General features: G+C 33.8%; 2 protein-coding genes across 7 annotated transcripts in view; one reads left to right on the top strand and one right to left on the bottom strand.

The window, feature by feature from the left end:
* The window catches only part of LOC108742471 (putative protein kinase C delta type homolog), a 127,042-nt gene extending 115,630 nt beyond the window's left edge, over positions 1–11,412 (top strand). For 2 of the 3 annotated variants that reach the window (XM_025979688.1, XM_025979689.1), the window contains exons 10-13: positions 4,196–4,334; positions 4,682–4,870; positions 6,485–6,625; positions 9,127–9,276. In XM_025979688.1, the coding sequence (XP_025835473.1) occupies positions 4,196–4,334; positions 4,682–4,870; positions 6,485–6,625; positions 9,127–9,276 (619 nt within the window). Of the gene's footprint in view, positions 1–4,195; positions 4,335–4,681; positions 4,871–6,484; positions 6,626–9,126 lie in introns of all 3 variants that reach the window. The other variant, XM_025979687.1, reaches the window with a different exon arrangement.
* Positions 11,413–14,275: 2,863 nt separating this feature from the next.
* LOC108742472 (pickpocket protein 11) overlaps positions 14,276–27,053 on the bottom strand; it is a 44,988-nt gene continuing 32,210 nt past the window's right edge. For 2 of the 4 annotated variants that reach the window (XM_018477704.1, XM_018477705.1), the window contains exons 7-10: positions 22,502–22,923; positions 21,317–21,408; positions 17,180–17,448; positions 14,276–14,511 (exon numbers count right to left, since the gene is read on the bottom strand). In XM_018477704.1, the coding sequence (XP_018333206.1) occupies positions 14,410–14,511; positions 17,180–17,448; positions 21,317–21,408; positions 22,502–22,923 (885 nt within the window). In that variant the 3' untranslated portion in view covers positions 14,276–14,409. The remainder of the gene's footprint in view (positions 14,512–17,179; positions 17,449–21,316; positions 21,409–22,501; positions 22,924–27,053) is intronic. The other 2 variants (XM_018477706.1, XM_018477707.1) reach the window with 1 other exon arrangement.

Raw genomic sequence — 27,053 nt, 5'->3', positions numbered from 1 at the left:
AAAAAAAACACCTTTTGACAATTACTTACTAACAATACCCTATGGGCGGAAGTTAGTCGGACATTACAAGTCTTAAAAGTAAAAGTACAGTACAGGTGAAGATGCACCTGTATTTATAATTTAAATTGGCTGATACTGCAATCTGTGCGAAACACGCCATACCTCGCGTGGCGTGACATCTTGCGATGCGTGGCGTGATTCTGTTATGGGAACACGTGTTATCTTGGATAACTCTGGATAGTCGGTCGAGATATAACAGATTGAAAGGTCCTCTAGTTCTCCTCACTTCTCAAAATCAAATAAAAAAAGAAATTAAAATAATTCATACGACTACACATCAGTTTTATTCACGACTACCGAGTTTCCCAAAATCTTCGACATTAATATTGCTCAAAAATAAAGGAAGCAGCACGGGTGTTGTTAATTGTTAGTTAAAATACTTTTGATATTCAATTAAGAACGTTCTTTTATGTGTAAGATTCCATGTTTGATCGATGAAAACTGATATCGCATTCGACCAATTTAGTTTACCTAACATAAAAAAAATATATTGCATCTCCCGGGAACCAAACTCCAACTGCTCGCGTGTCATCTTTTTGTAAAAAATTCAAAAATTTTAATAAACCAATGACATGTTAATAATAATATCACAATAAGTTTTATTAATTTTTTTTTAGATATTTCTCTGGTAATTTTATAAGATTACGCAAATAAATGTAAAATGGCTAATTAGTTTTTCATATTAGGCAACTAAGCGAAGAGCCGCCTGCCTATACAATAACATATTGGACGACGTCCCACAAAGTTGAGACATGTGAACTTCATTAATCTCACTTTGAAGTATAAGGTGCTTAAGTGATTTGGGCGGGGAGATGTTAATTTGTTGAAGTTATTTTTGACTTTAAAGTCCAAAATAATGCTATTATTAGATAAGGGTCATTTAAAACGAAGGAAATTAGGGCTACAAAAATATCAAATGAAAACGAGAAAGGACGGCAATGCCAAAGCTTTCAGTTAAGAATATTCATTAAAAAATATTATTGCTATTTAAAATATGCTTTAACTCTACGATAGCAAACAGTTTAAAATTAATTTACTATTTTTGTAATTATAAAATATATAGTACTATTGGAATAATTTTTTTGCATAATTGATGACAGGTAGTCCATCTCTTGTTTTCGTATCATGAATTAGGCTGGAAAATTTATTAAAATATTTAGTAAATTCTATGCTTGAATAGATAATAATAAAAGCAATAGTAGCAAAAATATACATTTACTAGAAAATTAAAATCATCAATTAGCATGAACTGAAAAAAAAATTTAGATTCAGGTTTTGTTGTATTACCTACTGAAAATAATTCATTACCTAAATACGAAAATAATCGATTTTTCTTATTACGTATTGATATCGTATTGTATTTACTCTTCAATTTTTGATATATAAGAAATTAGGAAAAAAAATCAAATTGATCTAGCAGTATCTCAAGATATGAGTGACATACGTAACAAAATACAATTAAAATACTGGAGCAGCAATAAACATCAGACGAAGATAACAGGCTATACGCAATGTATGAATAATAATGTTCGTGTGCAAAATGTGTACTATATTGGTAAATGCATATTATTATAGAATAGTAAAATAATATCTTTTATTTCTCTCCCTTTAACGACCACTCTTTAGAACGACGAAAAATGTTCATTCCGTTAAGTGTCGTTATATAGAGTTTACACTGTATTTACATTTTATTCTCTAGTTAAGGAGTCTGAAGCAGTTTGTTATTCACATAGAGCAGTACTTAAATAACAATCTACAAATTTTGATTTGGCAAAGTAGTTAGATGCTGAATATTAATGATTAGATGAAAAATAAAATTTTTATAACGTTTCTATAAAGAAGTCACTTCTATGCTCGCGAACGGTTAATTTGCGTTTTTAAATTTGCGTGATTTTTGACGGTTTTAAAAACGGTTAATTTTTTTTTTTTAAATTTTTAATAATTAGAGTCTGTTTTGTTTGACTGCTAATTTTTAACAGCTTTACCAAATCAAATTTAGCATATGTATCTCGTATAATTACTATAATTAGTTATTATTTATCGTACCACATCCACATGTTCGTACTCAAGATTTATATTTTGATTCAATAAAAAAGTAATATTTTTGTTGAGGATTTTCAGTTGGGAGTCGAAAGAGAAAATGCATTTATTTACACGAATAACATACAAGTTCCATTTTTATTTACTGTCGCCTTGTTTGACTTCTGCACTAGTCGATCTTATCGTAGGGGCGAAAAGCAGAAGTTGTTTATACGTATGTATGAAGGGATTGCACTGGGATTTAGAATCTGTCAGTGTTAGTGCAAGCCAGCTATTTTTATTTCTTTTAAATAAGGTTTCTTTGAGTGCGTTTTCGTAATGTACCGATGAATATATTCGACTGACAGAATGCATTTGTACTGTTCCGTTAGAAATTGACTGGATTGATGCCCTAAGCACGTGAATTACGAAGCCGTGTCATTTTGTTGGTGTGTACGTAATAATTTTACTTGCCAAAACGAAAACGGTTCGCTATTATTCACTCTTTGTCGCCGAGAGACGGTTATACAATGGGTAGATAAATAGCGCATTGTAATCACAAAAAAATGCGAATACGAATTTTTACTAAAAGTCATTAAGAGTAAAACAAAAGGTCAGAACTCGTCCGATTTCTCGCCCTTAAATTTTTAAACTAGACGTAAATGCTAAATGGTTATTAATTTCAGCGATGGCAAAAAAACTTGAACTCCTCAAGTTTTGTTAATATAAACAAACCATAAATTGGTTAAGATCTAGTTTACAAAAACAGTAACAGCTTATTTTGTTTTGAAGAAAAACCCAATAGCAACGCCAATAGCGGAGAATTTACTCATGGAATTTTGTGATAAATACAAGTAAACAAAAAAGATCTTTAGTGATGACTCCAAGAGCGAGGAGGGAGCAAGATGTGCTGTGTTAGTAGAAGAAAAACGAAATTATTATAAATTAGCAGATAGATCTTGACCGTTAAGCTGGCACAACAAAGTGGCCGAAATGAATTTTGAGAATGCCGAAATTACTAAAGGCGGAGAGGGTAATAAATCATATCCTGAGTGACACATATTTTCCACTTAACAATAGAAGTTCGAGAATTCTCGAGAAGAATGAAGATTGTTCTGGAGAATACGATAAAAATATTAGTATTGCCTCTAAGTTTGTTTAAATAATCCAAACAAAGAAGGAAACCACAAAAAAGACAGGGCAGGCGAACAAGGAATCTTGGTCATTAAACTGCCGAAATCACTAAAGACGCGGAGGATAATAAAGCATATCCTGAGTGACACATATTTGCCGCTTAACAATAGGACTTCCAGAATTCTCGAAAAGTATGAAGACTTCTGAAGAATTGGATAACAATATGATTACCTCTTAGTTTGTCTAAATAATCCAAGGAAAGAAGGAACCACAAAAAAGACAGGGCGGGCGGACCTGGAATCTTGGTCATTAAACTCAAGAAAATAACCGAAATAAATTTCGCGAATGCCGAAATTACTAAAGACGCGGAGGATAATAAAGCATATCCTGAGTGACACATATTTGCCGAGTTCGACAATTCTCGAGACGAATGAAGACTTTTGCGGAGAATTCGTTAACGTGTACACTTTTTTGAAACTGAAATAATATATCAAAATGATTTCTAAATATAAGACTGACTGTTTTTGTACCTTCGGCAGTTACATAGAATGTTTATTAGGTACCTCAATAAAATGAACACTAACCTTTGCAGGATTATTTATGCCCCCTTCAGTCTGCCTATCTTTTTTCTCAGAAATCGTATGACGAATAAAATTGAAATCTGACATATATATACTTGTACTTTGACATTGAGGAAATGGAATGTTCAGAAATTGCCCATTCTCCTTTTTAAAACAAATACACTGCCTGTAAATTGTAAAATATATAGAATTACCTAAACCTATTGAAAAATATACTATATGTGTAAGCTTTATTACCAGTGTCATTTTTTTAAAACATTTTTGCCTAAAATAGTTGTACGGTATAACTACGAAAATTAATGAACATTTCTTTAACTTAATTTCAAATTGTAGCAATTAACATTAAATTTTCCGTAAAATTAATCTAAATGTACTTACAATGATGTATTTCCTTGCTACAGAGACCTTAAACTCGACAATATCCTTCTCGATTTCGACGGCCATGTGAGAATAGCCGACTTTGGTATGTGTAAATTACAAATTTTCCTCGACAGAATGGCCGATACGTTTTGCGGAACTCCAGACTACATGGCACCAGAAGTAAGCAAGCCTTTTCAATTAACAATGATGAAAGTAAACGCGATATATTCGGAACCAAAACATTTAACAAAATTACTCAAAATTATGTATCATACAGCAATAATGAGAAATAATAAATAATCTATAGGCAGTATATCGACATATTGATTTTTGTTACTGACTAGTAACTATTTCAATTGAAATATGACGATATACTGCATCTAGAGCTTAATATCATATCAACTTGCTTTTATGAAGTAGCTTTGGTTTAGTTAGAAACTACTAATAGCGAGCTGATGAGAACTAATAAGTTGAAAATGTTTTTAATAATGAGGAAATTTTATTCCCAACTAATCACTTTATTATAGATTATAAAAGGACAGCACTACAACCAGAGCGTAGATTGGTGGTCATTTGGCGTTTTACTCTATGAAATGTTAATTGGTCAATCGCCGTTTAGTGGTTGTGATGAAGATGAGCTTTTCTGGTCCATTTGTAACGAGAAGCCGGTGCTGCCAAGATTCTTGACACAAGAAGCTAATTCTATACTAACTCTGGTATGTTACTACAAATTTGATTGCATTTATAGAAATTATTATGACATAGGTCGAGTTTTTGGAACGTGTTGGTGTGTCTTTTGCTTAACTTCTCTGAAGACAACATCCCCAAAAATGGTAAAACGTTTAAAAATGAGCAAAGAATACCCCAACACCGCTTTTTAAGTTAATCTGTTTCTTCTAATCCCAGCCGTAAAAGCGTAGAAGAAATTGAAAAAATTATTAGATATATTTTCAATTTTAACCTTCTTCAATGTTCTTTTTAATTAATTACTTTTTGTATCTCTGTTGTTTTCGAAATTAAAAGGGTAACTTACAACACTAAATATCTAGATATATAAAAAATACAAAGAAATTTTGCCTTATTACAATAAAAAAAACAACGTGTAATTATACAACACGCTACTCAAGTGAAACTTCTTCAAACACACAAACATACCGGGATAGGGGTTAAATAATTGGTTTAATGGTATTATTTTTACACTATGAATTTAAATTTTACACTATACATGCTGGAGTTGCCTGTAACGAACGTTGCATTGAAGCGCGCTCACGGCTCAAGCGATCCCCACTACGAACTCGGCTGCGTGGCCGAGTAGAGGTTGGACATCCGTTGCATGATTTCGTTACATTGCAACTCGCATGAAACGAACTTACCCTACCTTGCGTAAAGAAGTTTCACTTCAAAAGTTTTAATTATTGTTCAACGTTAAGGATAAAATCAATTGTTTAATAATACATGGTTACAAACGAATTGTAATTTCTATAAACATCAAAATAAGATTTTCCAGTCACACCAGTGATGGCTTACAAGGAAACCTTTCGAGGTGTCTGCCTTCGATTTAGTTGCGGTTAAAATATGTTAATCTACATCAAAAATGATGAAATACGTATGTTTCTTTGCGGAAAAACATTTTTAAGGGGTGAAAATAACCTCCGATGTTTACTCCATAAGGGTGATACTCAGGACTTACGTATTTTTAATTGATATGTTCAATAACGACGAATGGATTAAATTCTACATGAAAAATGATAAAAACTGCTTTCTATTGCAAATTTATGAAACAAAAAATATATAATTTTGAAGGGTTGAAAATGAAAAAAATTCAATTGCAAAAAATCTACTAATTATTTTTTAATAGGACTAATTATTGCAATCGAATTTTCTTAATTTTCAACCCTTCGAAATTATATATTTTTTTTGTTTCATTAATTTGCAATAATTCCTATCGTGTTATAATGTTTTTATCATTTTTCATGTAGAATTTAATCCATTCGGTCGTTTTTGAAAATATCAATTACAAATATGAGAATCCTGAGTATCATACTTCTGAAGTAAAGTTCGGCGGTTATTTTAACCCCTTCAAAACGTTTCTCCGCAAAAAAATACATATCACTATTTTTGATGTAGGTTAACATATTTTAACCGCAACTAAATCGAAGACGAACCCCTCGGAAGATTTCCTTGTTAGTAAGGTAATAATGGTTTAATAAATACAGGGTGTGGAATTAAATTTTATGCAAGCCAAAAAGTAATAAGGAATAGAATATAACATTTAACTGTTTTTCGCATATGTATTTTATTACTTCATTTGAATATTTATTACTTTACAGTTATTAGAAAAAGATGGTAGCAAAAGATTAGGGAATAAAGATTGTCCAGCGGGAGACATTAGGGATCAGCCGTTCTTCCGTCAAATCGCCTGGGACAGATTAGAAGTTAGGCAACTGGAACCTCCTTTTAAGCCAGCTCTGGTAAGTCGTTTACATACTTTTCGTTTTGCTTTTTTTTCCTGTAAACAATTGCCTGCTTACAAACTAATGTGTGCGCAATATTATTGCTGCTTCCATTCTTAATCCATTTGGTACTGAAACAACATTTCTTAAAATTCGTTGATCATGTCAATGATACAGAAACCGTAAACGAATTAAACATTGTCAAGTCATCATTCCTTGTTAAAATGACACAATATATAGATATTTACATCAGATGTCACTAGATCAAGACTACAGACAGGAGAAATGCTTCATGAAGGCATCAGTTTTGGTATTAAGAGTTGTGAAACACAAAACGTAAACAAAATCTCCGTGCCTACGCGTCAAATCGGATGCGCACTGTCTTCCTGCGCAGCGACCCTATTAGCACAACCTACAATTAGCGATGCTCATATATTAAAAAAATTATCTAGTCTACACTCTTATCTCTAGTCTTATTGAGTGTATTCTTAGACCATGAAAGAGAAGAGACCCGTAATACCTGTGTGAAAATGTAAGTCTAGTTTTTCACCAAATCAGTGACGTAACTTTTTCATGGTATATATGGATGCATCAGTAGTTATTACATGAAAATCCAGGCGACATGCTTCTTCAGCAATTTACCATGGTCATCAATTTTTTTACGTGATTACCGATCATTTACTCATACGGACATATTTTACCGTCTTAGAGGAAAAATCTCCCCTTCTGTCTCAGATGGTAACTTGCTGTAAACGTCTCTTCTCTTTAGTTAACTGCTTACGTCTTATTGTCACTGTTTTCTAATGTGGATTGCGAACAGTGAAATGTTCTATTCAAAATTCATATGTTGTCTATATCTAAATATATTGTTCTTACGCCACATTTCAGAAAAAAAAAGGTGAAGATAACTGGGATTTTAGTTTCGCATTCTAAAAACTTATTAAGCTTTAATTAAAAACATATTTATTTTCTTTAAATTGAACGATTGAAAGTATTAAAGTGGTGACAGATGTAGACAAAACAGATGTTTCATAGTTTTGTGGATGCTTTTTATCAATTAATTAAAAAATGTTAATGTTAACATACACTCAGTTTAGTTTCGAACAAGAAGGGCGCATATTACTTGGTTGATTACACAGCGACAAAAAACAACAATTTTTCGACCTAGAGGGTCTGACTATGTATACCATATGTTTTTGGGATGAATGAATCCAAATTCATGGTAAATCTAACACGTCAGGATTTGGACATAATCTCAAAAATACCTCAAAATCCACTAAAACCCTTAATCGTGATAATCCTAAATGATTTTAAACCTAAAACTCCGACTAGCTGCGCCACTCTAGATTCCCCGAACAGCTTTCATTATCGAGAATTCTGGAACTCCTATTGTTAAGCAGGCAAATTATGTCACCCAGGCAATGGGCAATGATTTATTACCTATTCTCCATTTCATCCCTTAGTTATTTGGTTTATAAAATTTAATATTATGCACCAGTTACAAGCACTGAACTATTTGGAACTTTTGCTTACATAACTAAAGAACCTAGTAGGTGTACATTCAATATAAGATATCCTACATTACTAAGTTATAATATTGTAGCCTTGAAAAACCCTCCCAGATAGAGGCGAAATGTAGGTGTTAGTTCTTTATAAATAAAAACCTTCCAACCCTTAATTGCCTTGAACTTTACTTAATATGATTTATTACCTTTCGCGTCTTTAGTGTAAAGGTTGCCGAACATCGGCCGGTCCCTGCCCGCGGGCATACACAAGAGTCGTCGGAAATTAACGTATTGTTCGTTTCAAGAAGTTAGAGATATGTCCCTACCCTTTATTAGGATGCGCCGTAGCATAATTCCAAATTCAATCATATTTGTCTGCGGTGCTCATTTCTCCAGCGATCATCGAGCGAGAACTAAACAAAAGTGTACAGTACCATCTGCAAAATTATTTAAACTGGCTCATTAAAATTTAAGAATATGCTTTATTTAAAAGCATATTTAGCCAAAAATAATAACAAGTGAATTAACTTAACTTTCTAAGAACCTATAAAACTTTTGCTTTGTTTTCCATTGTTAATTTATATACATTTTTGTTTTAAGAAATTGCTAAACATTTTCGTCTAGTACTGTACAGTTCTAACCAATCTTTTAAGACCGCCCATCGAGAGCTTCGCTCGTTCAAGCTTGTTCCAACTATTTCTGTCTTGCTCACGCCTAGTGTGTATTCTTTCTATCTTCGCGCAGATTTCTTCAAGGTTACAATTCTAACAAATTGAAATAGACAGTACATATTTTGCCTTAGAGCAGACTCAAACCGCGAAAGCCTTACTCTAATTGTACTTTGTGTGCATTTTATAACAGCTTTTTATTAACATACAGTTAGTGTTTGATGTGACTTTTGTGTTGTGTGAAAAGTGCTTTTTCGTGGTCAAAAACTAACCGCTCGACTCACTGATAACGATTGCAGTGGCTACCAAAACAGTGGAATATTAAATATTGAAACCATTTTTCTAGCAACACCCTCTCGATACTCAATACTTCGACAAGACATTTACCATAGAAAAGGCCAAGTTGACTCCTATCGATAAGAATATACTCCAATCTATGGATCAAACACAATTTCAGGGCTTCAGTTATACAAATCCTAACGCTACTGATAAATAAAAATAAATGTAACGTCAATGTTATTATTATTATAAAACAATTATTCTTGGTCAAAGTATTGCGACCAGAATGGAAAAAATTCATGTTTGTATCGTAATTTTCCTTCATCGTCTTGAGAAGGTTCAAGGCAGAGAGAAGGAGAAACGAAAAAATATTTAAATTTAACTTTTGCAAGGGGCGTAGATGGTGGGAGGGAGATAGAATATCTTCTCTTTAAAAATATAAATAATAAATGATATGGAAAACAATTTTCGTAGAAAATGAAAGGAGGTGGACTGAAGAGATCCGTTTTTGGTCCAGTTTGAGCTATAAATAATTATTCTAAAAATAGATTGACCACTCTTTATAATACCTATAATTTTGCTAAACATATTTTACCAAAATTTTTTACCACCTTAGTTTCTCATCATGTTAATCCTTAATAACTAGATATTACTTTAAATACAAATAAAGTGAAAATGGGCCCTGTTCAAAATCTCACAAAATGGGAATAAATCGTAAAAAATACTGTTGAGCATTTTCAACATTTTACTTGTCATCATCACCACAAGATCGCCCACCATTTATTTCTACTCCTACTTGGCATTTCCAGAAAATTAGAGCATCCATTATCTCCAACTATTTACGAATGGAGGCCTTTCTCTCTATTGCTCTTTAATTCTGTTTTTGCTTCTAATATGTCTCTAATTATCTCTTCTTATCTCACAAAGTGTCCTACAATTCTGTCTGTCCTTTTTCTTATTGGCTGCCCCCTGTTGTCCTACTTTTTCCATTGTCTCATTTCTAACCATTTCTATTTACGGTATTTTCATCATCCTCCTGTAACACCATATCTTCCACTTGCATTGTCCATTTACATATAAAAAGTAAGGAATTGCATATCTTGAGGACAGGGTGACATGGCCTAGAAGTATAGACTTAGCATATCGGTTCGATTCTGGGTTCGCCTGCTTCGTCCAGGTTTTTCTGTGGTTTTCTTGGATCACACAGACAAATGCTAGTGCAGTAATAATATTCCTCCTTCACATTTCGTTCATCTTATCTTTCTCATTCCAACCACCATTCACTCATTGCCAAGATTTCTAAAAACCAACTGATGAGGTCTTTCCGCAGCTACTCTCCGGAGTAGTCCGGAATTAAAGACACAAAAAAGTTTATAGTTTCTTTTTTTTTATCTTGAGGTAGTATAAAAAGTGGTCAGTTCAACTTTAGTATATGGGGTAGTTGCGTGCTCAAAATTGGTCAAAAATGACCCTCATTCACTCTCGTTTCTTTCTGTTTCATGTTTATTTAATAGCAATCTCTTTAAAATAACACTCTTAAAATTCTTAAAAAACAAATTGTGTGAAGACTTTATTTTTGGTAAATGTCCACCCTCCCTTAAAAAACCTTTTCATGCCCCGTCCGAAGGGATCGTCGACATTATGACGATACATTTTACAATCTAAAAGATATTAAATATTTGAAACTAAATTTTCAATCTTTGGCAGTAGTAATATTTTGTTTTATTTTTCGATTATTGATAATAATATTATTAGCTTTTTCTTGTTTTGTATGAACATATAATTATTGTAATATGAGATTCATAGTTATGTTTGTAAAAAATTATTATCAACTTTGAGTCGGCAAGTTCAAAAACTAGTCAATGATTTAGTTGCTGCATATTCTGCTAAATAATAATTATTGTTATTACATATCTTTTAGTGAGTTATTATTATTAAAAAATTCGGTATATTCGACGTGTAATAACATCCCATAAATTTAAACTCAAATTAAAATTGTAAAAAATTGGGCATATTATAATTTGAATAGGACTTATATAAATGTGGTACTTACCTTAAAAAACATTTTCCCATTTAAAAGTAAAAGCAATATGATGAAAATGGGATATTAGGTTATAGAAACGTATTTGTATAGTTCTCTGCTAGATAAAATAAAGTAGACAAATAATACAAAATATATTTGTTATTGCATAAATATAATATTTTGTTATATAGGTAAAGTGTGCTAGGGATGGTTAAAAGATTTATGTAAGTATATTAATTGATTAACCTTAAGTGTAATTAATAATAATTTTGATCCTCAGTAATAATTAGTTGGAAGATTGTGATAAAATAATAAATGGATTATAATGTGTATAAATTTCTACTTTCTCCCAATCGAAGAATAAAATTTTAACTAGTAGCCTTTCTTTATTATTTTCTTAGCGTAATTATTGCTACGGACTGACTAATGATTACATAATGTATGATGATGGTGTTTGTTGTGTCAAGGAATATTGAACTAAGTTAGTAGTATTAGTGTTTTTCATTTTATTTATCCAAATTCACTTTTTTTGCATATTAGTTGATAATGACTGATAATGTCGAAACAAAATAACAGCATCATTGTAGTTGTACAGGGTGTCTCGTTAGTTATCGACTTGCGATTGTGACACTTTGTATAAATACTTGTAAACTGGATTTCAGGATAAACTAGTTTTGTGAAGGCCAAATTTTGACCTACTCCAAACTGGTATTTTCTGAATCTGGCTCTGGCTAACCCCGATTTCAGCCAGTTTTGCAAATCAATTGTTCTTAAGAGCGATAAGATAGATCAGTTTGTCCTAGTCCAATGAATTAGTTTGTCCTAATCCAAACTGGTTTTTCCTGAATCTGTCAGGATAAACCAGTTTTGCCTAGACCAGAGTAGCTTATTCAGAAACTTGGTAAAATTAAATTTGAAATTGTGAGAATTTAAAGTAGCCACAAATGAGTTACAACAAGTAATGACTTGTAGCAAGAGATAATGTTATTCACCATGAAAAAAGAAGTTAGTGATAAATAAATAAGTTACATATAGTTGGTGTAAATTGTCCTGATTTGAAGTTTAATAACTAGTTTGGCCTGGCTGAAATCGGGATGCCATGTATATTAACTCAAGCTAATTCCTTAGCTTCAAGTCTGCAAATCTAACAATATATAACTAAGCAATAGTAATTAGCATATTGATTAAATTGTTGACATTCATAACGATGTATAACTACGAAAATTAATGAACATTTCTTTAACTTAATTTCAAATTGTAGCAATTAACATTAAATTTTCCGTAAAATTAATNTATTGTAATTATGTATGTAGTATAATTTAATTTTGGTAGGTACCTATTTATTTCATTGGAATCATTGTTAAGTATTTTGTGTAGCACAATAAAACGATTTTGAAATTTTAAATTGATAGTTTTGCTTTCATACAGGTGTGTGAATAGGGGGTAGCGGTAGGGACGATCCGCCCCGGGCAACGACACATTACCGCCTCTCAAGGGTAGTAGATGTCATGGTTTTTGAAACTTGTAACTCAAATTGCTTATTGAATCGCAATCTAATCTAACTATTCTCAATCCCAACCTAACCTTAGGCAATTTTATGAAAATTCCCCTAGCGCCAGATAGTACTTAGTACCGGATAAAATATGTTTAAAAACAAAAAATAAAATACTTTAACCTTTTAGTCGAGAAATACTTTATGTAAAGCCTGAAAAGGTGGCAACCCTAGTCATTGTATACAATTCCCAGAAAATAAATTATATTAGACACATTTCCTAAATAGCAATCGGAAATGTATTACAGGTAATACCAAATGGGCTATAATACGGCACACTGTTTGGAGATGTACCTATATCCATTGGTGGGGTCATTGTTTTAGAACAAACAGAATAGCTCAAAACCCCAACGCCAAAACACGACACTGTAGTTGTCCGAAGCACTTTTCGGTAACAAAGTTACCTTCTTCAGGGACTGAAGTAAANACTAAACAGTTTTGAAAGTTTATACATTTATAAAAATAAACAAATTGTTCTTAACAATGACAACGGTCCCATCCCTGGATCTCCGCTATTTAGTTTAGTTTAATTACGTTTATGATGATGATGTTAAGGTCCATTGAACATCTACCTTGTTGGCTTCGGGTCATGTTCACTGAACCTTAACAACTATCAGTATAAATTAGGATTAGTTCTCATTTAGGTTTAGTTTACTTCAGTCCCTGAAGAAGGTAACTTTGTTACCGAAAAGTGCTTCAGTGTCGTGTTTTGGCGTTGGGGTTTTGAGCTATTCTGTTTGTTCTACAACAACCGCCAAAGTTTTTCCAATCTTCATATTGCGTCATTGTTTGGTTAGGGAGACTTATGACAGACTGGAGTTTCTTTAACTCCCCTGCCCGTTTTATACATTTCCTAGTACAATATCGGAATTTCACACAATTATTAGGAAATGTATACATTTCTCAGGATATGCGTGCATTAAAATTTTTAAAACAATATTTTATAGATTTCCTAAATCGCCTCGGAATTGTATACGTTTCCTAGGAATTGTATACAACTCAACACTCATTTTGTTCGTGTTGTCTTTACCTACCGTAACCTTATGATCCCAACCAATCGAATGAATGCATTAATTTTAAAAAGACAACACAAACGAAGTTTACACGATGCAAACAAAACTTATCCAACATAATTCTAACCTAACCCAATACAATTGAATCGCAGACATGCATGTTCATTTAGACCACGAACTGTTAGTTCGAGACGTTTCGTCGGCAACTTCGGTTGACGTCTGCAGGGGTATTTTGTTCACAAAAGGGGCGCTGTCGTGATCCAGAGGTATAATCTTTGTCTATGTTGCGACGCAGTAACAGTAAATATGTCAGCCGCAGTTGCTAACGAAACGCCTAAACTTAACAGTTTATTTAAACCACGGTCCTTCAGCCCGAATTATAATTGTACCAAGGATTCCGACCGTGAAAGCCTATGTTATCATACTGATGGTTAACTCAATACAAAGCTCGAAATTTCGCTCGAAGTTGTGAGTTACAATACAAGTGTTTTTCTTTCTTTATTTGTTTTTTCATTGAGCATACTACATTTTTTAACTTTTTTAACATTCAAATTATGTACAGGCATGTTTTTAAAAATTTATTCAGAACAATGCAAAATACACTACAAATTTTACTTAATTTTCTATTAATTTACTACACGTAGGTATTTCAAACAAGAAATGAATACTCATTACTTACAAAGAATAAAGTGAAAAAGATTCAATTAAAAACACAAATTTTTTAATTTTCTCACTCACGTATTGTAGTATGTACCTACACTGTTAATTGAGAAATTCAATTCCAAAAGGTGGTTTGATGTTTTCAATCGGATGTTTCGGCTTCTTTCCTTGCCCTGCCGGTTTCACTCGAATAAATAACGTTTTCTGAAAAATAAATCGTGCAACAATTCCTTGAAATTCAGAATTTCGAAGTCACAATGTGACAAAACAAAATATAAAATAACATTGAGTTAATTAAAAAAAATTCATTAGGTAGAAAATTTCTTTTTTAGTAGCTTCGACTATGTTGAACCACACTATATAATATAATGTCACAGAGTAATAACAAAAACCGCTTTTAATCGAAAATTTTCGAATTCAAACGAAATCTAGAGATTTAATTAAAATCCTAACTAACTTCAGGTAATTAAGGGAGTAAAAGGAAGTGCTTATAAGTACATAAGTAAATTAATTTCGGCCAAATGAATCTGAGTGAACATGGTTTTCCCTGATGAAGTCAGTTATTTTAAATGAAATTCTGAAATCATTTACTAATAATATACATAATACAAGACGTATCGATTTCAAAAAATTAGGTCAATTTTAGGATCCATTGAATATTTGAATAACGTCCTAGGCCTTAATTTTATTCATTCACGCTTTTTTAAGGTTCCGTACTTCAAATGGAATAGGAATTATAACATCCAAACTGTAAATTTGTAGTTCTATCATAAAAAAAAATTCAACTGTAATATACTTAAAAGTTTAGTTATAGAAATAAAAGTGATACTTAGTTTGTATAAAGAGCGACAGGCAGTTATTGAGCAGCAACGTGGAGAAATAAATATTAGGAAGGGAGTCAGATAGGGATGCACACTGTCACTGCTACTTTTTAACCTATACGTCAAAGACGCGATTAGCATTATTAAAGACGGTACAACTGTAGGGATAGATATACAGGGGCAAAAGATTAGTAAGCTTAGATTTTGCAGTTATAGCAGTATTAGCATCTAGCAAGGAGGAGTTAGAGATAGCTTTAAATAAAATGGAAGCGGTACTGACAGATCAGTACTGTATGAAAATAAATAAAAGTAAAACTAAAATACTGGTATGCAAGGGAAGAAAAAGAAGGGAAAGAGCGAATATAAAGATAGGAGACGAAAAATTAGAAGAAGTGGCTGAGTTTAGGTATCAGGGAAGTCAGATAAGTCAGGACGGAACGAGTAGAAGGGAGGAGGATGACGCTGGGTTGTCTTCAATAAAAATATGTCACTCCTATGCTCGCAAACAGTTAATTTAGAAATTCAAAAGGAATTGTTAAAGTTGTATGGTTGGAGCGTGGCTCTGTACGGGTGCAAAACCTAGACGATGAGCGCGGTGGAAAAGGAAAGGTTAGAAGCGTTCGAAATGTGTGTTACAGGCAAAGATAAAGATACCATGGATAAAGAAGGTGAGAAATGAAGAAGTATTAGAAAGAATAGGAGAACAGAGGACTCTAGGGAAGTCAATAAAAAATAGGCGAGATAGGTTGGTGGGACACCTTCTCAGGCATGAAGGTCTAGTAGAGGCATATTAGAGGCAGAAACGGGGATTAGGAAGGGTAGAGGTACGCCTAGATTAGATTACTGTTCACAAGTAATTAAGGATGTGGGTTGTTCTGGTTTTAGGGAAATGCGAAGATCAGCTCAGGATAGGAAAGAGTGGAGGTACGTGTCTAACCATTCTTAGGACTGACGACCATATAATGATGAATACAATGGTAATTGGTATGTTTTGGGGGCTAATTTTGTAGGGAAATTTAGAGCATATTCGGAACAAGCGGAAAAAATCTTGGAGTCTCGATTCCCGTGATAAACGAAATATTTACATACCTACAACCTTCGGTTTGTACACGGCTATTTGCTTTTTAGTGAAGCAACCTAATAATGTTAAAAAATTGGTGTGTGTGAGTTAGATAGTTGTCTGTATTTTAGCAATATCAAGAAGGCTGTACATAAGAAAAATACGTAATTAGGAGCAAATGGATTTGAAAAATGTCATAAATAATAATGGATAGAAAATACGAGTCTACTGCGCAATAAAATATCGCGCATTAGTCACAATATTACCGTTTGCAATGCATAAAACCTTGTTCGTTCGTTTTTCTTACAAGAATACGTATTTTTCAAACATAAGTTGCTAGAATGCGCGCATTGAAAGCCAAACGAAAATCGAATGCGTACTCCTTTACTGCGCAACGAACTTTCGAGTTATACGTCATAGTGACGCCCTTACGTTTCATGTGCATGTGTTCTCGTTGCTCTAGGCATGAAAAAATCATAGTAAAAAACAAAAAAACACAAATACACCTGTTTTCAACCACTTAAAAGAAATTTTTTGTCATGTTAGCGCGGAAAGCTCGTTTTGCGTGCTATGAAATAGGGAAGAAATGGCCTCTTTTCAGCCGTGGTTTAGTCGGGAGACAATGAAATTAGTCTTTTGAGCGCATGCGCTGAAGTTTATGGGCATGCGCAAAAATCAGTTGTTCAATGACAATGTCTTTCTAACCTCTAAGTTATTTACTGTTATTTCGCCAACTATCAATTTAATGACGACCTTTCCGCACAAACATGACAAAAAATAGTATACGTACCTCGGGAAGAAACAGGGTTGTCTCAGACTGCATGACAGCAATTCACATGCAGTCTGAAATAACCCTGTTTCTTCCCTCGATACGTAATGTACTATTTATGACTCATTTCGTCGACTTCATCTGTCAGCTTAAAATATATTTGCAAAGTGTTGACCCCAATTTTGTTTCACGTAAATCCCTAGCCGTTACCATTCTTATTACCAGCGCATATTCATTCGACATGTCCGGATAAAACCTCTTCAGTATTTCATTTGTCCCATTTCCGGGCGATGGCGGCTTTATGAAGTATGGAGTCAAACTAAGATCGTAATCCGGAACGGGTTCTAATACTCTTCTCCTTCTTATGTCTTCGAGTCTCTTTCTTTCGGAAAATATCATACACACGGCTCTTATAGTGAAGAAATATACAGTTTCAACCCCAGACAATAAACTACAGCCCAGGAAAAGTCCCGCAATTCCGCCAAATGACACTACAAAAAGAACAGTGAAGTCTTGCAGTAATAAAAGAGCGACAGTATTTTTTATTGCTGGCTGGTGTAATATCAAGAAAATTTTAAGTGCGAATTATTATTAACGAAATGTGAAATGACCAGGAGCACTGAAGCTTTATTTATCTTTCTTTATCAATATAATACACAAATATAAATCTGTGTAACATCAATTAAATTATCATTATCTATAGATATATGGCATTTCAGGAGACATGGCAAATATTTTCGGAGATCGTAGATAATCAGTATCATCCGAGATGTAGGGTAAACAGCTAACCCGTTACTTGCTAGGGAATTTTAGAAAAAATAGTCTTTCGTGGTTGGATATCTCAAATTACGTTATACAATAAATTTCTCATAAACTATGTTATAGTAATATGAACTTTTCTTAAAAATAAAAATATAAAAGGAAATTGTAGCGAGGATTTACTCCCAAACACCACAGCACTGAAAATGCTCACAATCTATAAGCGAGTGAAATATGTGTCCGCGTTTCCTCTTTTGTTGTATTTGAGGAAAGTCCTCTTGGTTTAATAACCTTTTCTTATGAGGTCTGTTCAAAAAGTATTGCGAATTTTGTGTTTTTTCAAAATTTATTTATTTATTCACGTATATCTATTTTGTCCCCTTCAAAGCAATCCCCACCAGATATTATACACTTGTGCCAAAGTTTTTTCCAATCCTCGAAGCACTTCAAAAAATCATATTTTATGATTTTGTTCAGTTCCTTCCTCGATGCCTTCTTTATCTTCTCAATCGTAGGGTAGCGTCGTCCTTTCATGGGCTTTCTCGGTTTCGGGAAAAAAGTCACAAGGGGCCAGATCTGGAGAATACGGTGGCTGCGGCATTATAAGTGTGTTATTTTTGTCTGAAAATTCTCGCACAAGCAACGATGTTGGAACAGGGCGTTATCATGGTGCAAAAGCACAAATCCGGGCGTTTCTGGCGGATTACTTCGCGCAAATTGCGCACAACTTGCAGGTAATATTCCTTAGTAACCGTTCTACCATGTGGCAAGAACTCATGATGCACTACGTTCCTGTAAGAAAACTGTAAGCAAAACCTTCACATTCGACCTAACTTGGCGCGCTTTTTTCGGTCTTGGCTCGTACGGCAGCTTCCATTGGGATCATTGAGCTTTGGTCGTCATAATCATAAACCCATGATTCGTCACTAGTTATGACCCTCTGAAGCAAATTTGGGTCGTCGTGGACAGACTGGCCAGTACTATTTTCATTTCATCAATGTTTTCGTCCGTTGTTGACGTGCTCGGGCGTCCGGAGCGCTCTTCGTCGTTCACATCTTCTCGGCCCTTAGAGAAAATTTTGTACCACCGATAAACGTGGCTTCGGTACAAGGTAGCTTCACCACAGTGAACATTCGGAATGTTTTGTTTTTTCGCACAAAATTTGATACAGATTCTTTGATCAATTTTTTGGAATAGGCAAAAATCGAAGACGACCCAAAATACGTGCAAGCAAAGCAGCTGCCAAAAATTAACTAAACATTCAACATGACCGAACTTGTCTATATAAGTGAGAGACACGAGTACCCACATAACGCCACAAAAAAATCGAAAATCGAATATACGAGGGTGGATTGATAAGTTTCCGGCCTGACCAAGAAAAACAAGGTTTTTAAAAATTTTTTTTTTTTATTTCTCAACATAATCTCCTCCAAGGCTGATACATTTCTCATAGCGGTGTTCCAGTCTATTAATGCCATCTCTATAGACTGATTCGTCAAGCTCCTCAAAATAACCATTTACAGCTTCGATTACTTCTTCATTGTCCGCAAATCTCTTACCGCCAAGCCATTTTTTGAGATTAGGGAACAGAAAATAGTCACTCGGGGCTAGGTCTGGAGAGTAAGGAGGGTGCGGCATCAATTCAAACTTTAGATCGTTGATTTTAGCCGTCGCAACGATTGACGTGTGCGCTGGTGCGTTATCGTGATGAAACAAGATTTTTTTCTTCGCCAGATGAGGTCGTTTAATTTTCACCTCGTGGCTCAAACGTTGCAATAAGTCTGCGTAGTATTGACCAGTGATAGTATTACCCTTTGCAAGGTAATCAATGTATATAATACCTCTTGCATCCCAAAAAACAGTAGCCATAACCTTGTTCGCCGAAAAAATTGTTTTTGCCTTCTTTGGAGTTGGTTCCCCTGGTCCAATCCACTGTTTAGACTGTTCTTTGGTTTCAGGAGTGTAGTGGTGGACCCACGTTTCGTCAACGGTTACGAATCGACGCAAAAATTCGCTTGGATTACGCTTATACAATGACAAATTTGCGGTAGAAATGTTTTTTCGAATCAATTTTTGGTCGACTGTTAGCAAACGCGGCACCCATCTTGCACAGAGCTTTTCCATATGCAAATGTTGGTGCAAAATATGTTGCACACGTTCATATGACATCTTACAGGTCTCAGCTATCTCACGCACTTTCAATCTGCGGTCTCCCAGCACTATTTGATGAATTTTTTCGATCATATCTGGAGTTGTGACCTCAACGGGGCGTCCTGAGCGAGGCCCATCAGAGGTGCTCACACGACCCTTTTTAAACTCGGAAACCCACTGCTTAACGGTTGAATATGACGGGGAGGATGTCCCCAGTGTTGAGTCCATCTCTTTTTTAATTTCCTTCGGCGTTAACCCCTTCAAATAAAAGTATTTGATGACAGCACGATTTTCCTGCTTTTCCATTTTTACGAAAACCACAGAGGCGTCTTGTTCAGCGTGCTGTCAAACCTACACTAGCAAGGAGATCGGGCTGAAACTATAGCTACAAGCTATCCAAGGATGGTACTATAGAATGTCACCTCAAGGTAGGCCTAGTGGCGTCATCTCTTGGTTAGGCCGGAAACTTATCAATCCACCCTCGTACGTAACCCGCGGAAATCCAAAATTTGCGATACTTTTTGAACGGATCTCGTATATTCAGGATATTATACGGATTTTCCAAAGATTGCGAGCAGCGACGTACAAGATTACTTAAAATTACCAAAAAAAAGGAATTTTTCTCAGCAATAGTCCTAGGTATCCAACCAGTCTTAGGACTGACGACCTTATGATGATAATGATAGTCCTAGTAACCTTAATAATGGGTGGCTACTAAGGTTTGCATTTGACTTTGTATGTTTTTGCATGATTGTTCTTTTACCCCACTTTGTTTCAAATCGTTAACAACGCGTTTTCCATCTTATAGAATTGCAATTGATAAGGGTCTAAATGGTCCAGATCGAAACCTCTCAGAAAACTTTTATATAATTTAATGATTTAAGTGGTTTTTGATCGTTGGTATAAATAAACTGATTATCATCCTGACCATTGGCAATTTCACTAATTTCGTTGGGTTAGATTTTCGATTGTACTTTGAAAGTATCAAATTAGTTTGTCATCACTTCTAAGAATTTTTCTTTTTTTTATAAACCTACCCTCACACATTTATATAGCGTTGCCCCCATTCAAGGAAGTTTTACTGTAATATTTTGCAAGATTGTGTAAAACTGTTTTTTGAGAAGATATAATTAATTTTTCGTGAAACATTTAAAATCATGCATCTCTAGAATGAAGCATTTTCGAACACTTTTTACATTTTATTCAAAATTGTCAATACTAATACCACCTCACAAAATATTTGCTATTCCTCCAGGATCATCTTGTATAAACAAAATTGCAGTGTATGAAACATCAAAATAAATTTTTTAAATTTCATATATTCATTTGTATGCTAATAAAAAAGAAAAAGTATCATGTTTGTCTACGTGTCTGTTTGGACTACTCTTCGAAACGACTTAATTGAGATCTAATGATTTAAAATAAAATTCATTTACTTTAGAAACTTACCCAGTAAGTCAACCCATCCAAACAATACTTCCCTTTTATACTTAACCATTGGCCAGGAGACAAAACTTGCTTCCATTTTTGCAGTGAAATTGCTATAAAATAAAGCGAAATGCTAAATTTTGTATTTGCGCATTGCTCAATATTAACATTTATATGTTTACAAAATTAAGATTTAAACAACTCTTTACAATGCAATGCATGTGTTGATCAAAATCTACTTAAAAATTGAAAAACCAGAGCAGTTATTGCAGGAGTCTTTCTTTGGCAACAATTTCCAGAAATTCTTCTAAAGAAGTTTATGACTTTGAAGATTTTTTCCGCAAAAAAGTTTTATAGTGCAAAATGATTTTGCAGTACACCGATTTCTAGCTGGTTTTTTGGCAGGATAACTGATTAATTATTATTTCAGTAAATATGATCATAAAAAGACCAGCAAAAATTAATTAATTAATAAGTCCTGGAATTTTGCTCTCAAACAACTGTAATAGGGATCTAATTTGAGTTTCATAATTCTTTATTGTTCATGATAACAGTATTAGGCTTCTCTTTTAAATTGGCGAAAATTTTGAAACTTTTTGACGCGGGCCATTTACAATTCATTGGGGTTGGGCATCATCTTTGTTATAGACCAACAGTCAGCAAGTGGTGAACCGCGGTCCAGATCCGGACCGCGGAAGAACAAAAACTAAACCTTTTGAAAGTAAATTACTCAAATAAATTATTTAAGGGAAACGCGAAGGTCAAAATAGGAATGAGTGCAGGTGCGTGTCCAACTAGTCTTAGGACAGACTACCTTATGATGATGAATACAAATGGTGATTATATGTTTTGGGGGCTAATTTTGTAGGGAAACTTAGAGCATATTTAGAACAAACGGAAAAAATCTTCGGGACTCTATTCCCGTGATGGACTAACTATTTACATACTTACAAGTTTGTACGAAACCCTCGGTTTGACCTTATGATAATAATGATGAGATGACAACGTATTCTTGAGCTTTGAGCCCCACCCTTATCATTTTTTGGAGGAAGGAATATATTTTTTCTGGACTTCGATAAAAATTTTCAAATGCATCTGGACCCCACTTAAAATTACTTGACGACCCCTAGTATAGACTATGTCGATGACGTAACCGCAGTCTCTTACTATTTTAACTGCAGAAACGTTATCTGTATTGCAAGTTACCTTTGTGTTCCTATCTTCATCTTTTCCACTTCATAAATCGTGTTGAAGCATCTCAGCTGACAGTCGCAGTTGTCGACTGCCATAATCTCCATTAAATTATCGACGATGCATTGCACCTCGTCCGACCTACAGACTCGATAACCTCTGATATTCAGATAAAAAGGTGGAACGCAACGACACTTTCTTATCGAATTTTTCATCCTGCATTGCCTCGTGCATCCGGAAAACGTATAAATATCCTCGACTTCCAATTTTACTTCGTCGTCGAACACGCAGTGTCGCTGCTTGATTGACAATTGTCGGGTATCGTTAGTTGTGTACGTTTGTTTCATTGAGAATGACAATTGTTCCACTATATAATCCCAATCGTGTTGAGGAGTGGAATCAATTGTTGGTACTTCGTAAAAGTCGTGTATGTATATCTGTACAAGTAAAACAACAAATAAGCATATGTACTGTTCGTTTCTAGAAGTTGGAGATATGCCGCTTCCCTTTATTAGGATGCGCCGTAGAATAATTCCAAATTCAATCATATTTGTCTGTGGAGTTCATTTCTACACCGATCATCGAGCGAGAGTTAGACAAAAGTGTACAGTACCATTTGCAAAATTATTTAAACTGCCTCGTTAAAATTTAAGAATATGCTTTATTTAAAAGCATATTTAGCCAAAAATAATAACAAGTGAATTAACTTAACGTTCTACACACCTATAAAACTTTTGCTTTGTTTTCTATTGTTAATTTATATACGTTTCTGTTTTAAGAAATTGCTAAACATTTTCGTCTAGTACTGTACAGTTCTAGCCGATCTCCTAAGACCGCCCAACGAGAGCTCTGCTCGTTCAAGCTTGTTCCAACCATTTCTGTCTTGCTCACGCCTAGTGTGTATTCTTTCTATCTTCGCGCAGATTTCTTCAAGGCCACAATTCAAACAAATTGAAATGGGCTGTACTTATCTTTTGTCTACATTAATTTTTATAAACCCACTTCGAAAAAGGAGGAGGTTTTCAATTCGAGTGTATATTTTCTTTGTATGTCTGATACACAATTACTCTACCAGTTATGAATTGATTTTGATGACTTTATTTTGTTTGATACTACTTCAAAGGTGGTACCATATAAATCTTATCGAAATTAATTCAGCGTTTTTTGAAAAGCATCAATAAAAACTAAAAATATATACATGCTGAAAATTGAAAATAAAGTTAATTTTTAGGATAAAACAAAAACCGACTTCGAGACTTTACCTAATACATGTACCTACAAACTTAAACTAAAAAGAAGAAAATAATATTTTAATTACTTCAAAGTAAAGTGCATTACAGAGCAATAGACAAAATAATTGATAGTTATATACATTTACAATTCATAATTAGTTATTGCTGTAGTCGTTGCACAGCCAAAGCAAGAAAACCTTAATAGATATCTACTTAATTAATCAATTAATATACGAATGCGAAAAAATTAGGTAAAAGAAATCGGACGAAAAGTTTATTGAAAAGGTAGGATTAAGCTGTCCCTTTTGACAGTACCAACTTTAAAAATAAAAAATTCTGATTTTTTTCCTGGGAAATTTTTGTCTCCATTTTTCCAGTGGACTTTTTTCCGGTTTTTCGCTAGGATTATTATATCATAACGTCTACTGCGATTCTGCCTACGAATTAACACGTTTACAGACTTATGTATACTTATTACAGCTACCTATTGGAGGAACCTACCCTACCTAACGTTCTACGACACAAACTAACCTAAGTCGACCAAATTTAAACAAAATTATTTTCAGACATGCATAAATAAATTTTTGTGAAATATTATTTCGCGTAAATTTGACTTTTCGGTATATTTAACCGCCGGAAAATTCGCGCCGGAAAATTTTCGTCCGGAATTATTTACTGTCAGAAAAATGGCACGCTGGTTATTGCACATAGTACAAATAACATGTATAAAAAACACATTAAAATGCCATCCAAACCACAAAAATGAAATGTGTAATGTCATGAGGTTTTTATTAAAGCAAGCTGTTTCATTTGTTCTTTGCATTTTCTTCGATACTTATCTATAACGATCGATTTTAGATGAATTTCAGTAAAACAATGACTGTATTTATCTATATATATGTACGAAATCTAGGAATTGTATACAATTCCGAGGCTATTTGGAAAATCTATAAAATATTGTTTCAAGGATTTTTTAATACACACATATCCCGGGAAATGTATACATTTCATACGAATTGTATAAAATTCTGATATTGTACTAGGAAATATATAAAACTAATACTTTCTGTGAATAAAACATGTTAAAAAGCGTCAAAAGAAATTGTCAAATTACAGCTATCAATAATAATTTCGTCTCAAAATATTTTATTCTAAACCAGATTTGCATAAAATACATGCTGTGAAAGTGGCAGACCGTGACAGAGTCTTATTATGCTGCGTTTGTACGCCTTCGGCTTGAGCTTTAACCTCCCTACTCGTTCTCGTGTAAAGTCGGCATAAGACTGTGGCTAGTGACCAATCACACGCGTATAGGATCAGGTCACTTTGTCGAGTTGTTTCACAATTACATTGTAGTTCGTTTTTACCTGCCGTTTAAAATTCGTCAAACACGTTACCTACACGATATTGTTTCCGAAGTGTACCTAACTGTAATCGTAAGTCATAATTTAGCAGTGTTTTTACGGTAAACCTTTAACAAAAAACTTCATGTTATTCCGTCCTTTCTGGCTCAACTGCAGAGTTGTTTGTATCGTCGCTAGTTCATCCGCCATTACAGACACCAGTTAATCAACGTGTGCAATGCAGCGTGCTCTATAAAGTTATGGCAATACAATGCAGAAATTAATATTGACTAGACGTGATATGAAGTTGAAATGTAGTGCAGCAGTCGGTTTCGAACTATGATTAGAATAGAATATGAATCGTGCATCAAATGAGGTAAGAAATTGAGAATTTATACGCGAATGTTCGATTTAAACTTACAATTAGATCTAACTTATTGTTAGTGCGTTATCCAATATTTAATGAGAATTGTTTATGTGGCATTATTATATTGCTATCTTTAAAAAGGTACATATTATATCCGTTTGATGAATTCTGTGAGCTTGTTTTTACCAAATTGCAGTACCTTAACCTCAAAAATTGAATTATAAAATATGAACTCAAGGGATTCAATTTTGGCAAACTAATGACAATAATTAACAGTTCCCTTTCCTCACAAACATTTTAAATGTTTTATGAAATAGACAAACACAATTTTATCAAGAAGAAGATAAACTTTCGACCCTTTTCGGAAGGTAATACAATTTAGATCAGTGGCGGTCCCAGTGGGTTTCTTTTGCAGCCTTCATAAAATCAAACTGTTGTATTAATTAATATTTAATGATAAAGACGACAATAATGTGAAAATTAATAAAATTACGTAAATATCAATATGCGGTGCCCTGTTTAAATCTGACATCTAATGGTAACAAGATTCCCCACCTATGGCCTGGTCAATGGGAGTGAATTTGACTTGTCCTTGGGATTGAATTTAGTTTCAGCCCAAGATGCCCTTGGTATCTTTATTTACATTTTTAATTCAATTTAAATCAACTAACATTATCAGAACTAACGCAATACAACTCCTAAATACAAAGTAACTACAAATATATAAAAACTGTGCGGGTGCCCACAAACGTAGGTAATTTGATAATTCATCATTTGTTTGATTGTTAGGGGATTATTTGAGGGGAATGGACCGTTAAAGATCTAACTCGCCTAACATAAACAAAAGAGAAAATTTGTCGCTCCATTTTTGTATACTAAATGGTATGTATCCAGCACCTGCTTTAGGTGCACTTTATTTTTAAATTACAGCTGATACATACTTAGATTATATTATTTTAAATTTGTCTATTACCAACCCTTCCTCTTCTTTTCGTCCTATTTGTCATGTATGTCGTCAATGACTATACTAAACAATTTAGAACTTAAAGTACACCCCTGTCTTACTCCATTGTTGGTATCAAATTCTACTATTCAGCTGAATATCAGCACTCGTATGCCTGTAAATTTCCCTAACAAAACACATGAATACTCCGCTTTTCCAAAGTTTGTCCCGTAAAATGTCCTTAATCTACTTTATCAAACACAGCTTTAAAATCTACGAATTCGACGTACAGTTTGCTTCTCTTTACCTTTAATATACATATTATTTATTAGCGAATTCAGCACAAACACGTAATCCCTCGCCGCTCTCTTTCTTCTAAATCCTGCCTGAATTTCTTTTAACTTATTTTCACTGTCAACTCAAGTACTAAGCCTATCTGCCAAACTACTCGCCATTAGTTTGTAACCTGTATCCAATAACGAGACCCCTCGTGTAATTCTCAAATTTGTCCTCGCATAGGAATTAGTTATATTACTTTATTATTTAAATAAAATAACGACTGAAGGTATTTCTACGAATTTGTCTATGTATTACATAGCAATTTTTAATAGATAAAGTTTTCAAAAACATCCAGACCCCACCTAAAATTACTAGACCTAGGCTAGACCAGCCAATCCGTAGG

Source organism: Agrilus planipennis, unplaced genomic scaffold (genome assembly GCF_000699045.2).
Source record: "Agrilus planipennis isolate EAB-ADULT unplaced genomic scaffold, Apla_2.0 scaffold268, whole genome shotgun sequence".
Lineage (NCBI taxonomy): Eukaryota > Metazoa > Arthropoda > Insecta > Coleoptera > Buprestidae > Agrilus > Agrilus planipennis.
This window is presented reverse-complemented; position numbering and strand designations above follow the sequence as displayed.